Consider the following 14,865-nt stretch of genomic DNA (forward strand, 5'->3'; position numbering starts at 1 on the left):
CAAAGCCTCCCTACACCCTCCGGGGAAGAGGCAGGACTGGCAGTCCCGATTCGGCAGAGCACGGCCGTACGACACCACCGCACCAAGTCGCGATACCCGGTTTCCCTCCCGCGGGCGCCGCCAGCCCCGCGCCCGCTCCCACGGCGCCCGGAAACTCCCGAACGGCCTCGGCCGTTTCCGCCATCCCCCGCCGCCTCGCGCCGCGGCGCATGCGCGCTGTGCCGTCCCACCAAGTGCCCCCCTCCCGCCGGGTCACGCGCCGGCCTGTACGCCGTGCCAAGTCTCGCGAGAGGTGGGGGCTCGCGAAGATGGCGGCGCTGTGCGAGAGCTTCACGCTGTGCGGTTTGGGTCCCAGTGGCGGCGTCGGCCTCGGCAGCGGCCTCCTGGCGCTGGAGCCGGGCCCCGACCCCGACCACGTCCTGCTCACCGACCGCGGCAGGACGGCCACGCTCTTTAAGGTAACCGCCCGGCCCAGCCAGCCCCGGCCGTTCGGCCTCGGGAGGCGTCGCTGCTGCCGCCGGGCAGCCGCGGCCTGTGGGAGGAGGGTCCCCGGGCAGGGCCTCGGCCTCGGCGGCGGCGCCTCGGGGCCGCTCTCCCTCCCGCCCCGGCCGGCCTGTCCGGAGGGCGGCTGGGCCCAGCTGTCACCGGGGCCCCCAGGCCCCGCCCGCGTGCGCCCGCTCCCTGCCACCCCTTGGCTGGAGGCGGGGGCCCTGGCTGCGGGCAGCCCCGCCCCGCCCTGCCCACCTGCGCTCCTCCGCTGTCCCCCGGCCCGTCTGCCGGCGGAGCCGGTGTCGGCTTAGGCGGTTGCTCGCGTATTTCTTCTTTTGCTGATTTTCTCTCTCCATTCCAAGAAGTACTTCCGTCCCGAAGCTGCGGGGTACGTACCGTTCCCTTTCCGTGGCCAGGGTGACATGCGTTCTGCCCGGCTGTCAGTGTCGTGTCAGCCGCCTTCTGTTGGCTGGAGGGTGAAAGATTTAGTTTGCAGCACTTGAAACTAAAAGTATGTTCTGGTGTTTCTTAATGTATGCATATATTTCAGTAGACCATAATAAGAAACTTTAGGAAAATATTTGGGTTTATATCTTTAATTGGCGTTCATATTCATGGGACTAGGGATTGTATCTTAATAGATTCACGATACAACCGCCTTTGGGTTGTTTAGTCCCACTGCCAAGACCAGGCACGAGAACATAAATATGTTGGTTAATATGCCCAATGTAGATCTCGACTGAGGAGAGGGGGTTGAGTACCCTCAGAGCAGCCAAATATAAATCGTATGTAACGTGAGTTTAGACAGTAAAATTCATTGCTCTTCGTCTCAGTAACTTACATTGAAATAGGAAGAGAAAAAGCGTGGTTCTGTGCATGATTGTATTGGTGAGTAAAAGTAACTTACACTAGTGATTGAAAGTTATCTTCACTTTGGAAGAGCCGTGCATCATACCTGTGCTTCGTGGCATAAGCCCATCTGACTATTACAGGTCAAAGTTATTTTGTACGTGAAAAGAAATAATTTCTAAGTAATGTAGAGTTCTTTCATGTTATTCTGAGATTTTTAGTATTAAAGTCAGAAACAGAAATGCTCAAGTAGAAGTTCTGAGTATAGCAGTTTCCATATTTTAATATTCTAATTCAAATCAGATGTGGCTACCTTGCATTTCCTTTCTGTCCTGAGAAAAATCCCCAAAGTATACCCCGTTATATTTTAATTGCAATGTCTTTCTTCTGACTCTTCTAGGTTTCAGATCAGAAGCCGCTAGGTGGTTGGTCGGTTAAACATGGGCAGATTATCACATGTCCAGTTGTATGCAACTTTGAAACTCATGAATATATAGCTGTTCACGATGACAAGGTGAGATCCTTTATCTTTTCTTAAAGGAAAAAAAGGATGTAGTGAGTCTTCTGAGTGAATGTAGATAGGGCAGAAATCGGTGGTGCTAGATTTTTGGCTAAATGTAAACGCATGGAACTCTCAACACGCTGTTGCAGTTCAGGTCATCTCCGCTCTTTGAGAGGACAGGGATGTGCAGTTCTACGGCTGCACAGCGTGTTCTTTTGCTAGTGACGTGAAGATAATCTGTGCTGAGCACCAGTTATGCAGTGGCCCTTTAAAAACTGAAGCATTCTCCGTGAAGAATGCCTCATGCATACATTCTCTAAGGATAAGTTATTTCTTTTGTTGCAGACTGGTTGACATTTAGAACTGCATGCTTATTGTACTGAAATGGTTAAAATAGTTCATACTTGCATCCTTGTTTTTCTGCTCATGTTTTACAGTTAAACATTTCCTGTTTGTATACTTGTAGTGTTTGCTCAGCACATGCTGAACCTTTGGCTTTTTTTGTTGTTGTTGATGAAATGTCTTTCCTGACCTTTCATTGTTCTCCTTGAAACATTCTCTTTCAGATCAGGTTATCTGTATTTTAATCTGTCTCCATCACTTTGACCTACTTTCATTTAGAAATCCTGCTGTGTCTGTTTCCTTAACCTTACTCTTTCCTATCCTTTCTTTCCAATTCAAGATTTCTGAGCTTCGTTTGTATTCCTGTTGTCTCTGCTTCAGCTTCTTCCCCTGGGTCAGTTTCCACTGAATTTACTGTGCATACTCACTGTTTATTTTCCTCCTGTGTTTCAGTGATGTGCAATTGCTAGTATTTTGCATGCTGAGAAGTCTATATATTACTGTTTTACTGTGCTTAAAAAATGATGCTTCTCTTAAAGGTTTTAAGAATATGGAAGAACAAAGATATTAACTTGGACAAAGTATTTAAAGCAACGGTAAGTCTCTTACATATGTTCACTTTTATGTTAACCTTTTGAATCCTGGTGGAGGGAAGAGATGCTAATTTTCATAGTACTAGTAATACTACATTTTAGCTGAACATTGTCTTAACTTGCGCTTCATGATGTTCTGGAATATTGCAAGGAATCCACTTGGACTGAGAGACTTGATCACCAAAGTATTACTCTTAAAATGATTCATATCCCAAATCCAAAGTTTCAGAGACCTTTCTTTAAAGATGGTGAATTATGTTCAGATATAGATTTTTCTGTTCTGCTGGTGGATGTGTTAAACAACACTTTGTGTTATGCTGTATAACAGTTGTTTGAACTCCTTACCCTCAATTATGTTTCTTCTGATATGATTCAGAAATGTGATGCTCATTGGGACACTTTCCTGGCTTTTTGTTGGGTAGTGATTTGCGATATTCATAGAATTTCAGAAAATTGGCAACTACTAGGCCTACATTATTAGGTATCTTACAGGTTCATCATTTTTCTGTTACCTTTTATTGAAAGGATTTTTTAAAAATCACAGATAAAACACTTGGCTTTCAAGGTAATGTACTGAAGAACGTAGAAAACGTTTTTTTTCTATATAGCTTTCAGCTGATGTATATAGAATACATTCACTACCCAATGGAGGGCCGGTGGTACTATTCAAAGGAGGTGGTGTTCGAACTTTAGACGTCCTTTTGGAAGCCCCGCAACAAGAAATTGAAAACATTATCTCAGACGAAGTCATCAAGTAAGTGAAGTTTTCTTCTTGCTCAAAGGAATTGATGATGGTGATGAAAATTGTTCCCTTTTTTGAGAGAGTAGGGGAGAAATCTGAAGACCGAGATCTTGGGGTTGGGTTTTTTCCCAACACATTGTGTTTAAAATATTAAAATTGTTTATACAGATATCCTAAAAATAAGAGGCTGCCTAAGGAATAGTGATATGATTTTAGGTATAGTCCTAGAATTTAGAAGACGTTCATACAGCTTTCTGGTTTTAGGTGGAGTGAAGCTTTTATGGAAGGTCAACAACCTGTCTTAATTTTCGCTACTGAGAAAGTGAGTTAAATACTTTTTTTAAAAACTTTCATAGCAGCAAATCTAAGTGCTTTTTCTAAAATCCATCGCCTGTTTCATTGGATTTTAAGAGCTTTTAGTGAAATCATTATCCTGATTTAATCAATATCCTATATATGTATTGTTTCTGATACAACAGTTAAATTGAAGTTTTGTTGCTTTCAGGGCTGAGGAGCCTGGCTCTTAGAACTTCAGAGAGCAATTAAGATTAAATACAGTAGACGATTGCCCTCAAATACTGCTTATTGCGAAGAACTTATTTAATAGGATTTATGCTTTTAAAAAAAAAGAATTATACATGAATCTGCCTTTATTGAACTGCTTCTTCCTGTGAATCTATTTGTTTCATCAAGCTAGAATTTTCTTTACATGCTTGAGTCTGCAGACTTTTCTGAGTTAGGCTGTATGTCCTATAGAAAACACAAATTCCTCATTTTGCTTAACACTCAAAGTTAAGCAGTACTAATATCTGAATTTCTGTTCTCTCTTCTTTGTGTAAGTTAAAGGGAAACTTTATTTTCTTTTTTGTTTTAGGATGGGGATTTTTTTGTCTATGTACAGAAACTTAAGATGAATAGTCTACACAAATACAAGCTTGAACAACAGGAATTATCTAAACCACTGAGTTTCACAGCATATATAAAAAATCAAATCATCACACTTCTGTGTTTGTGTAAGTTATATTTTCTAACAGGATGTGATAATAAAGCAAAGAATTATATGGAAGGACATAAAATGTTGATATTTATGAATTACTGTTTAATATTTTTAGCTCTTTAAACTTTCTAAAAGAGCTAGCAGTAGAAGTAGTAATTAAATCTTCCTGATATTTTAATGGCTGCAAAGGCTGACTGTTCCTAAATATTATGACTTGTACCTTGCAGATCTCGTGCTAGCTATATTTTTATTTTGCTGCTTGCATCATAAGGTGTCCTTTAAATATCCTGTATTATTTCTTCTTTCAGCAGCTACTGGATTTTGTTCTCTTTGGATGTTCTCTTGCCATATCATATCAAATAGTTTTTCCACAATAACAGATGGTAAAAGTGTCATCACTTTTCTTTGACAGATTCCAATGACTCTGTATACAAGGTTCTGATACCTCTGCAGCAAAATACTGAGGAGGAAGAGCAAATTTTGTCCAAGTCACTACTATTAAACCTTTCAGTATCTGGAAGTGTTCTAAAAGGAACTTCTTTAGTTGTTCTTGATAAAGACCACATCGCAGTATTAGGAAGTCTAGCTGCATCTGGCGAAGAATCCAAAGGTAACTTGAAAAATCAGATTAAGATGTCGTAAGGTTTAAAATTTCTTTAGGCAAAGCACTAAGTAGGAAATAGTGCAAATAAAATGTTAGTTGGCTCTTGAAACTAGCACGTAGTTGAGCTGTGCCGTTCAGAGCACTAGCCGAAAGATAACCTTTACCAGTAAACTGCATAGTGGCTTGCAGGACTCCACTCACTGTTGTGTTTCAGTATTTCACTGTTGTGAAACAGTTGAGAAGATGCAGCAAGAGAACTCATGGATGGAGGGGAATTAAAAGGAGGACTTGGACACTTGTAAAAGGACCTATGCAGGGAAACAGACCTAATGTCCTCTAAGCAATCAGTGTCTAAAATAAGTGAAATGTCAGTCTCATGCCTAAACTTCTGAAGTGTGGGATCACTGAAATTTAAGTCACTGAACGTAGCATTTTATGACAAAATGTCCTTCCTGACTGGAAGCCACACTGGCTGCTGTCCCTCTTGCCGCAGCTTCTTGTTTAAAGCTCTTCACTACAAAACTAACTCATCTTTAGATAGATACTGTTCTTGAGATCTAACCAGAATGACTTAATTCCTAATGTTGAATACCTTACTAACTGAGCTATTTTGAAACAGTTATTTCTATTTCCTGGAGTGTTTTTAACTGAAAGTAGCAAAGGCAAATGTAGCATTTATGTTGCTTTTTGGGTTGGTAACATCTATCTCTTATATTCCCTAGAGTGCCTAACAATATGGAACACAAAATTTCAGACACTGCAAACTTCAAAGGAACTGCCCCTGGGAACCAGTGGACAAGTAAGCTTAATCTTTAATTTGTGGTCCATAAGCTTTGTGCAGTTGGCGTAATAACAGAGAAGAGACTGGTGGGCTTCAGAGTTCTGCTTCTGTCTGGAAGAGCAGTGAATGCCAACTTTTCAAACTTCTGCCAGCTTCATCAGTTGATGAGCAATTTTTGTCAGAATATTTAGTGGGAGAATTGTTGCTTATGGCAATTTTTTTGATAATTCAGTATCTTCTCACTTCTGATGATCTTGATTATTTAGGGAGAATGAAATAGCTAATGAAACAGAAAACCCAGCCGGTATCTATTCTATTCAGACAATTTGCAATTGACTGCCTAAATGATCCCTGCATCTCCCTAAATAGCATTTCAAGATGTTCAGGTGTCAATTAATGATAAGTAAACAGACACCTAAGTAATAAATGCACTAGTGAAATAGAACAGCTGACTATTTTTGTCATAAAATTGCACAAGAGAGAATTTAAAAAATAAAATTATCAAGTGGACTAAATGCCTCAGAGCAGCCGCTGTACTTTAAGACATCCCTGGAAAATACTGAGCAGAAGGCTTCTTATTTCTGTATTTAAAATCAACAGTTAATGAAGGTCTGCTAACAAGTGTTAAACCTACCAAAAATAATTTAAAATAATCTGATCGCTGACTTTTAGTTGAATTTTTTAGTAAGGAGTTAAACATCAGGTTGTGCAGGAACACAGTTTTCTGCTCATCTTCTCATTAACAATATGTTTTAATATTTTCTAGTTGTGGTGTTATGAGGAAAAATTTTTTTTTACTCATGGGAAAGTGCTAACAGTAGTTATGTACAAGTGTGAAACATCATCCTTGGCAGCTGCTGTGGGAAAGCTCAAGGACAGTCAAACCCCTGGTAAGAATTTTTATGATTACAGTGAAAAGATCTCGTAAAAGGAAAACTTCTGAAATTGTATAAAAACTATTCTAATACAGTCCTACAAAATCAGTTTAATCTAAACAGCTTGAAGTAACCTAACACTGTATTCTGTTCCTAGCTGTTAAGTTTACTGTTGCTGAGAACACTGATGCACGCAAATGTCTGAATTTATTGTGGCTTCACTTAAACTGGGCTGTCATTCAAATACGGGAATTACTGAAAATAGTGGAATGCTAGCTATGAATACTGAAAACAAAATGAAGTGCTGTCTCCTATAAATTGTTTTCAAAGAGTTTGTGATTAGATGGGGCAATGTCAAACCTTAGTTTGTAAACTTTAGTTTAAAATTGTACTGTCATAGTGTCTTTAATTTAGCATTGCACTGGTAAAATGTTGTTGCAAGTAATGCTCACAATAAATTGTATAACAACTTATTTCTTTTCCTCCCAGAGGCTAAATGGAAAAACAAATGCAAAAAGGGTCATAAAACTACCTGCTGCTGAGATAAAATTGGAAACTTTCTTGGCAGAAAATCACTTGGATTATACTTTAGAAAATATCTATTAATATAAGAAGTTGATATAATACTCATATTTTAATAAATGTGCTTTAAGTGTTACCTCCATATAGTTTAATTTTGTGTTCACAGATGTGTCTTCCTTTGTAAACTGGAATACCCTTGGAGATGAAGAGCTGGTGGTTTCCTATCAGTCGCAGCAGTCTGTAGCTCTAAAATCTGAGTCCAAAATGACTGTAAGTTAGCATTAGGAGCATGTGAAGTTTTTGTTGTTTCTCTTGTCTCTTACCCATGCTGCTACTTTTACTTCTAGGTGTTGTAGCAAAAGGAAATTGCACTTATATTTGTCGCTCATTGTTTCTAACACTGTTTCTGGAATTGTTCTACCCAGTTACTAATTGTAATCTGTGCAGTAAGTTGACACATGAAGTTCCTAGTTATCTTGATTGAAATCATTAAATATATACCACCTTTTTGGAGCTGAATAATAACTTTTTGTTTTTCTTTATAATAGTTAAGGTCAAAAAGGAACACTGTTGCTAAAGTACAGCCAGATACCTTATCAGTTGGGCAGCTCTTACTAAATCTAAAAGTAAGTAAACCAAATATCCTAAAGTAGTGTTTTAGACACTCTCAGAATATTCTAGTTGTCTCTTAAGCTATTATCTTTTTCCATGTCCTCTTGCACATATCAAGTTGACGAAGCTGCCTTAAACAGGTGAGTTGGAGCATATTGTTATTATTGTGCTAGAACAGTACTTGGACATGATGAAATTAAAGTTTTGTCATAGGAGTGTGTTCTAGAACTGTACAATACAGGGCTTGTAATAGCTATCTGAATTCTGAAAACTTGCACAACTTTGTTCATTTTGAATGAAAATCTTCTCTTACAGTAAATAAGGTGGGAGGATATTTCACCTGAACTCTGCTTTTTTAAGCTTTTTTAGATTCTTATTTATGGCTTTAATTTTGTTGAACACATTTTGGATCTAGAAAGTCAGAATGCTAGGAATTCCACTGCAAATATAGCAATAAGCTGTTTAGTTCCTTTCTAAAACTTGCTGCAAGTGTTGTGATCCCTTTCTGTGTGAACATACCTATAGTTCAGCTGTGGCTGGACATCTTGGTAATGTTACTGAAGTAACAGGTGAATAATCCCTGAGCAATTTTTGAAAGGTACTGTTTACCTGAGTTCAGAGTGAGTAATTACCCTCATTTGGCTCTTTCATGATTGAGAGAGACTACCAAAATGCAGAGAGGTGAGGGGTTTTTTGCAAATTTTTTTAGCTTGAATTCCAAAATAAGTCTGTTTCTACTTGGTCTAATTAGTAACAGTACAGTTCTCAAACCTATGCCTCGTATTTCTGAACTGTACAATATTTGTCATTTTCAGGATGCTTCTACAACTGTATTTGAAGATGAATTGAGACAATTGATGTCAAAAGCACAGATACCAGATTTCCAAGCCACCATTGGATGTGTAATAACTGCCCTTATGAACAGATGTAAAACAAATCCAAAGTACTACCCTCGAAATTTCCTGCTACATATAGTCCAAACCCGAGACTTGTCTTACAGGTGATGATTCTGCATTTTTTTAGTTGTAAGAAATAGCCTTTAAAAATAAAAGAAAAAAAGTAGAAATCCAGTTCTTTATAAAGCACTCTTGAATTATCAGAATTTACTATTGAAGGTGCTTATGCTTATTTTCTGAAGAAGCTGACGCTTCCCGGATGGATTTTTGTGTAAAACAAGATTAATACTTCTGCATTAGTTGTCAATGTAATTTTCAGTGGGTGTGAACTATGCAGCCTATTCTTTTCATATTCTTACAGTTTATGTCCAGATTTAATGGCTGTTGCTTTGGAGAAAAAAGATGTGCATCTCTTACAAATCTGCTTACAACGGTTTCCAGATATTCCTGAAGAAATTACTTACGCTTGCTTGAAAGTATTTTTAAGGTAAGTTGGAATGGCTCCTTTTTTTTTTTTCCTTTTTTCTTCTTCTTCACCAAACCAAGCCCCTTAATAAAAAGCTGTGTTTTGCCAAGAATGGCTCTAATTTTATAGATGAGCAATTAATACTGTGTGTGAAATTCTTAACTCTGAGTAGAGTGTATGTTGTAGTCTTGCAGACTGACAAACTTTTTACAAGATGGCTGTTGCATATGTTAATTCTAAAAACTATGTAAAAGGTAATTAATTGAACATGCCTTTTGGTAACACTGCTGGCTTGAATGGCGCTCGTATCCTTCTATATATGTTGTTACAGCTATCTGTTTACTGCGCAACAGACTTAATTGGGAACTTACCTCAGGTAAGAAGCCCACAAAAAAAGATCAACTCTTGTAAGTTCACGACAAAAATGGTTTTCATATCCCAAAAAGGATGAAGTTTTAGGTAGGCACTGTAACCAAAAGAAAAGACTGTTGTAACTGTTCCTCTAGGCTTCCAGAGCAAAAATGATTCTTTTTTTATTAGAAACATCAGATCTTGTTAATTTCATACCTTAGAATTGTCAAATACTTTATTACTAAATATTAGGAAAATCATAACTGCCTTACGGGTTGAAGCAGTCCCACTAATGTCAGAATACAACAACAGTCTTGAATGGGATATAGCCTTTAAATCAGCCCATGACAGAATGTCTAATAATACAGTAACTTACATTGTTGGAATAAAAGAGCATTACATGTATTGTTCAAGGTTAATAATTACAAAATATTAACTGTTCTCTCATGGCCTTTATTCATTCTGCAAGACTCTATATTTTAGTATATGTTTTACTTTTATACTAAGCTTCAAAGAGTTCATAGTGTGTACTATTGCTGGGTTCATGGCATTGCTGATTTTAAAGCTAATTAAAACTATTAAGTGTCTGGAATTTTCTTCTACAGCATTAGTGAAGCCTATCTTCAAAGAATAGATGTGAATCTAGAATCTGTAATCTGTTACATTGATATTGAATTCAACAATAAAGAAGTTAAGACTGAAATTGTAGAAAATGGTTTCAATGCAGAGCTGGAACAAGACATCTGGGATACTAAAATCACAAAGGAAACCCATCTGACGGCTGATGGTGAATTCTGCCCTGTTGGACCACAGAAGGCAGCATTATTGTATCCTCTGTATATTTTTGAAGGAAATGAAGGAAAGTCATTGCATTATATGTGATGTGAATGTTTATATTTAGTACTACTAAAAGACATCTTCTGTTATTGTTGAAAATTTCTGAGAAGTTCTGATAAGAGAAGTTCCTACTCAGTAGAAAAATTGTTTAGAATATAAATAGAACCAGTTAACTTTCAGGCAGCATCTACACCAATTTAAACTTGTATTACTGCAGAAGTGTAATAAAACTTTGTCTAATTCAAGAGAAAATAGCATCAATGATTTTGATGTTTGCCTGTTGAAACACATTGGCCAATTACATACTTGCAGAACTGTTCAAGCTAACTGTATTATGGTATTTCAGTTGTTGTATGTATTTCATGATAGAAATAAGGGACATTCAAAAAGCTGAAATAGGACCTCTCTCAACCTAGAAAAATATTTTAATTAGGATTCACTTCAGTTTGTAGAAACTGGTATTTTTTCCTGCAATTTTATTTCCTTAATAGTACTGCACAGAAATGCTGTTCTTCATTCAGCTTACAGTGAAACGTTTCTTTTGCCTCATCTGAAAAACCTTCCAGCTCAGCAAGCTGTAGTAAGTATGTTAAAATTAAAAGGTTTAAAAACCCTTATTTTGAGGGGAGGGAAAGGGAAGAGAATTTTTCAACTGTATATCAGAGACTTGCCACTCTTACTGGAGTCTGAATCACAAACTAATGCATGAAAATGAAATTAAGATGCCTAATAAGATTTAATGTTAACAAATGTCATGTTTTTCTACATACACATGGAACTTTTATTAATTTTTGTAGTCCTTGCTTATTTTAGAAAATGTAAGTAAGATACCCTCTTTTATGATCCAGTCTGCTTTGAAAATGTTCATATTTTGTTAGCAAGTAGAGTACCTTTTCTTGATTTGGATGCTTTTTAAGAGAGGAACGAGACATGCTAATTTAGTCAGTTCCATCAGAAACAAGTTTAGATAATATGAGAAGGAAACTGTACACTGTGTAAAATGCCAAATGTAATACAAATCAAACTCGAGTATTCAATCTCAGATCCAATCAGTTTAAAAAAAAAAAAAAAAACAAACTCCCCTGTCCCCCAAAACCTGAAATATAATTTCAAGAACTGCACGTACCATAGTACCTGAGCATATGTGTGGCTTTACAGTGATTCAAAAAAACCCACACATCAGAACAAAGCTGATCTTAGCACTGACCCTTCTCCTTGATTTCTTTTTTTGGAGGGAGAAAGAACTCCTTGGTCTATTAAATGTTTTCCCTTGAAAAATATTCTGACTTTTCTACTTTTAGCTGTTTCTCAGGTATTTATACTACCTGTACGTAAAATGCAGTGAAAAAATTAATACCACTCTTCCCGGAATACGCTCTCCAACTATAAATCAGGTGAGAAGCTAGTTCTGAATTGTATTTCCTTCGGTTTCTGTGGTGTATAACTTAGTGAGTAGTTGTGAATATCTAAAATCAACTGAGATCTACATTCATTCTATAAAGTATTGTCTATTCATGTAACCTGTATGAAGTCAGATGTAACATGACACTTTTTACTATTGGAAAATAAAAATACTGCCTGAAAATATGAAACCATGCATTTTGCGTTAGAAGTTAGTATTTCAGAGTTCAGCTTTTAAAGCAAAATCTGTGTCATTTGCATATCATAAAGTGTAAGCGTACTTTTTCTTGTTTGTCTTCAGATTATGGATTGGATGTGCCTGTTACTTGATGCTCACTTCACAGTTATGGTGATGCTACCAGAAGCAAAAAAGTTGCTTTCAAACCTGCATAAGTTTGTGAGAGCCCAAGTAAGTTGCATCTTCCGGCATAATTATTTCATTTTAGTGTGGATTGAGAATATGGGTGTGGGGGGGGGGGGGCAGACGACAAAAAATTAGATGTAAATCAAATAACGTCTGTTCTCTGTATGCTCCTTCCTGAGCATGAAATGACAGTTACCTCTCTTTCTTATTTTGATTTCAAAAGATGCTATATTTATTTAGTCTAAATATCTGAAACTCTGCAGAACCACAGCTAGTTCCACAGTATACTGGTGTATGAAATGAATTAAAATTTACTTTACTGTAAATATCTGTGTTTTCTTGTTTTTAGGTACGATTCTACTCTGAACTCAACAAGATTGAAGGAAGTTTGCGAGAATTACAAAGACTTAACCACCAGAAAGACTCTCAGACATATTCTATTGAAGTGCTGGAACTTATTTGAATTTGAAATGAATTATTAACAAATTTATTTTTTATTGATTCCTTTTACGACGAGGATGTATTAGCACTCCATATTGGGGATGTGAAAAGTTGTTTTCTACATAGGAGGAGCACGGTTACTCTGTAGCTACGTGGGAGTTGTAAGTTTGAAACTTGTGTATTAAAAGCTCTCTTTTTGACTGGATGAGAAGCTGGATGCTTACTTATATTTTCATGTATAATTTTGATACAGAATCATAAGAACATCCTAAAAATGCTACATGATTCTTGGCAAAGAATTAGTAGGATATTCGCAGTAAGGCTTCAACAGATGTTTCATCAAATGAATTGACATTTTTATTCTGCTTACTTCATTTTTAGTTAATAGTTGAAGTCTCTAATTAGGTTCTTCAGAGTTCTCTTATCTCCACTCAGGTTATGAACTATAGATGAACTCATTTGAGTTTGCTGCTTTGATTTTCTATTTTTAAGTTTTTTTTACTTTGTCCAAAGATGCCTTTGACATTTACAGACTTAAGCTCCCTGTTTAAGCTAAGTGTAGGTATAGGGTTGTTGCCTAACTGACGCTGCTTTCTCTGTCCTATGTGTCATGGTATCACAACTTGTTAGTGTACTGTTTCGTGCTTTCCTTTCCAGTCCCACCAGGTCCTCTTATGCTGCTTTTAAAAAACCAGAAGGGAGGGGGTTTTGTGGCAGTTAGTAGTTAAAATCTTGAATGCCAATAATCTGAAGCTGGTTTGATGCATCTCGTATCTGATAAGACCACCTGCATCCAGAAGGTGCCTACAGCTAGAGAGAAGGAAGAGGTATACAGCAGGAACTAGACTCCTTCCTCAAATGAAGAAGCAAAGTGCAGTTATTTAACAGGATGTCTTGTTACAATCTTTATCTCAGAGGTTGCCATCAGCTGAAGACGACTGTTTTCTCAAGCAGAGAGACGGGTTCTCTAGAGCATGCTCTCCTGCACAGACTTGCAGAATGGAGTTACGGGATTTCAGCATAATTAGCTGTACTTCAAGTCTTCTGCTTTAGAAACTTCTGAAGCTTTCTGATGTTGAAAGATTGCATCCAAGATAGCTTCTGCTTTTTAAATACTCATCTCTTGAAATCTTGCCTATATACATTTGAAGCTTTGGGGGAAGGGGAGAAGACCATAAAAATAACATTCAGGTAAAATTTAATGCTGTGGACTTTGGAGTGAGTTTGACATGTCATTAAGCTGACCATGCAACTGGTAACTGCCACAGCTCAGAGCAAGAATGGTATCTTGCCTGTTAGATTGGAGCAAAGAACTAACCTAGCTGAAAATAACTTTTCTTTTTGGATAGTGATTTTTCTCTGATAGTGCTGACTTAAGTATATGTCACTGGACACAGAGGAGACATCCAGTTTGATTTGGAGCAGAATGTTGGAAATCATTGTTTGAATAAAAGGCTCCTTAATCTTTGTCAGGTTAAACTTGCCTGAGAATGAACAATAGCATTTTCTTTCTTTCTCTGGCTAGAGCTAGAACATAGATTATTATGGCTGAAGTGCTAGGTGCATAACTTGTTGGACATTGGCTGTATAACTTTGAAACAGCTGCACAGAGTTAAAAGCCTTAAGACTTTGGAAGTTGACATGTTCTAGTTGTATACACTGTTACCGGAGGTCAGTACCAAATGTATGTAAAAGTAAAATTTAAAAAAAACACTACAATGGGCCGCTGAGGAATCATAAAGAGGAGTACTTCTTGGCACTGGCGGTAGTTGCTTTTAATTTTCTGAACAAGAAAACTCATCTCCAATTAAAATAAGAACACTCTTACCTACATCAGTGTCTGTTTTCCCCAAGTACTTTTTCAAAGAGTGAACACCTCAAGTTAACCTCATCTATACTGCTTGTTCTATACAGCTTGAATTCTAGCATTTCAAAGTATATCTTAGCTTTAGATTTGTTTTGACTGTCTTTTTTAAAAAAAAAAGTGATGAACTAAAGTTTTATGAAAGCAACACTTGTTGAAGGTATTACAGGTACAAGCATCTATTGAATTGTACTTCTGATGAGGTGGTCACTTAAAACTGACTTGTTATAAGCTACTTGTGGGACTGAATATTCATCTGAATGAAAGCTCATCTGGGATTGGGGAAAATGGTATGGATAAACATAATGCTGGATTTCTTGAAGTCTGGTATAAAATG

General features: G+C 37.6%; 1 protein-coding gene across 2 annotated transcripts; it reads left to right on the forward strand.

Annotated features, from left to right (window-relative positions):
• Positions 1 to 281: 281 nt before the first annotated feature.
• NOL11 (nucleolar protein 11) lies at positions 282 to 12,869 on the forward strand. 2 transcript variants are annotated; one of them, XR_012676672.1, is made up of 18 exons: positions 282 to 458; positions 1,739 to 1,852; positions 2,722 to 2,778; positions 3,384 to 3,529; positions 3,782 to 3,839; positions 4,392 to 4,530; positions 4,927 to 5,124; positions 5,841 to 5,917; positions 6,666 to 6,789; positions 7,463 to 7,566; positions 7,845 to 7,922; positions 8,724 to 8,908; positions 9,166 to 9,291; positions 10,227 to 10,448; positions 10,960 to 11,042; positions 11,760 to 11,852; positions 12,161 to 12,268; positions 12,573 to 12,719. XR_012676672.1 is itself a non-coding variant. In XM_075169465.1 (18 exons), exons 1-18 carry the CDS (start codon positions 309 to 311, stop codon positions 12,684 to 12,686), a joined length of 2,172 nt encoding a protein of 723 aa, XP_075025566.1. In that variant the 5' UTR covers positions 282 to 308; the 3' UTR covers positions 12,687 to 12,869. The 2 variants fall into 2 exon arrangements, 1 of the variants encoding a protein (XP_075025566.1); XM_075169465.1 differs by having other exon boundaries at positions 10,960 to 11,038; positions 12,573 to 12,869.
• Positions 12,870 to 14,865: the final 1,996 nt, after the last annotated feature.

Source organism: Calonectris borealis, chromosome 20, assembly GCF_964195595.1.
Source record: "Calonectris borealis chromosome 20, bCalBor7.hap1.2, whole genome shotgun sequence".
NCBI lineage: Eukaryota > Metazoa > Chordata > Aves > Procellariiformes > Procellariidae > Calonectris > Calonectris borealis.

Coding starts and splice junctions, on each gene's coding strand:
- NOL11 (XM_075169465.1), top strand. CDS start 309: ATGGCGGCGCTGTGCGAGAGCTTCACGCTGTGCGGTTTGGGTCCCAGT. Junction 3,840..4,391: donor TAATTTTCGCTACTGAGAAA/GTGAGTTAAATA, acceptor TTTTTGTTTTAG/GATGGGGATTTTTTTGTCTA. Junction 6,790..7,462: donor CAAGGACAGTCAAACCCCTG/GTAAGAATTTTT, acceptor TTGTGTTCACAG/ATGTGTCTTCCTTTGTAAAC.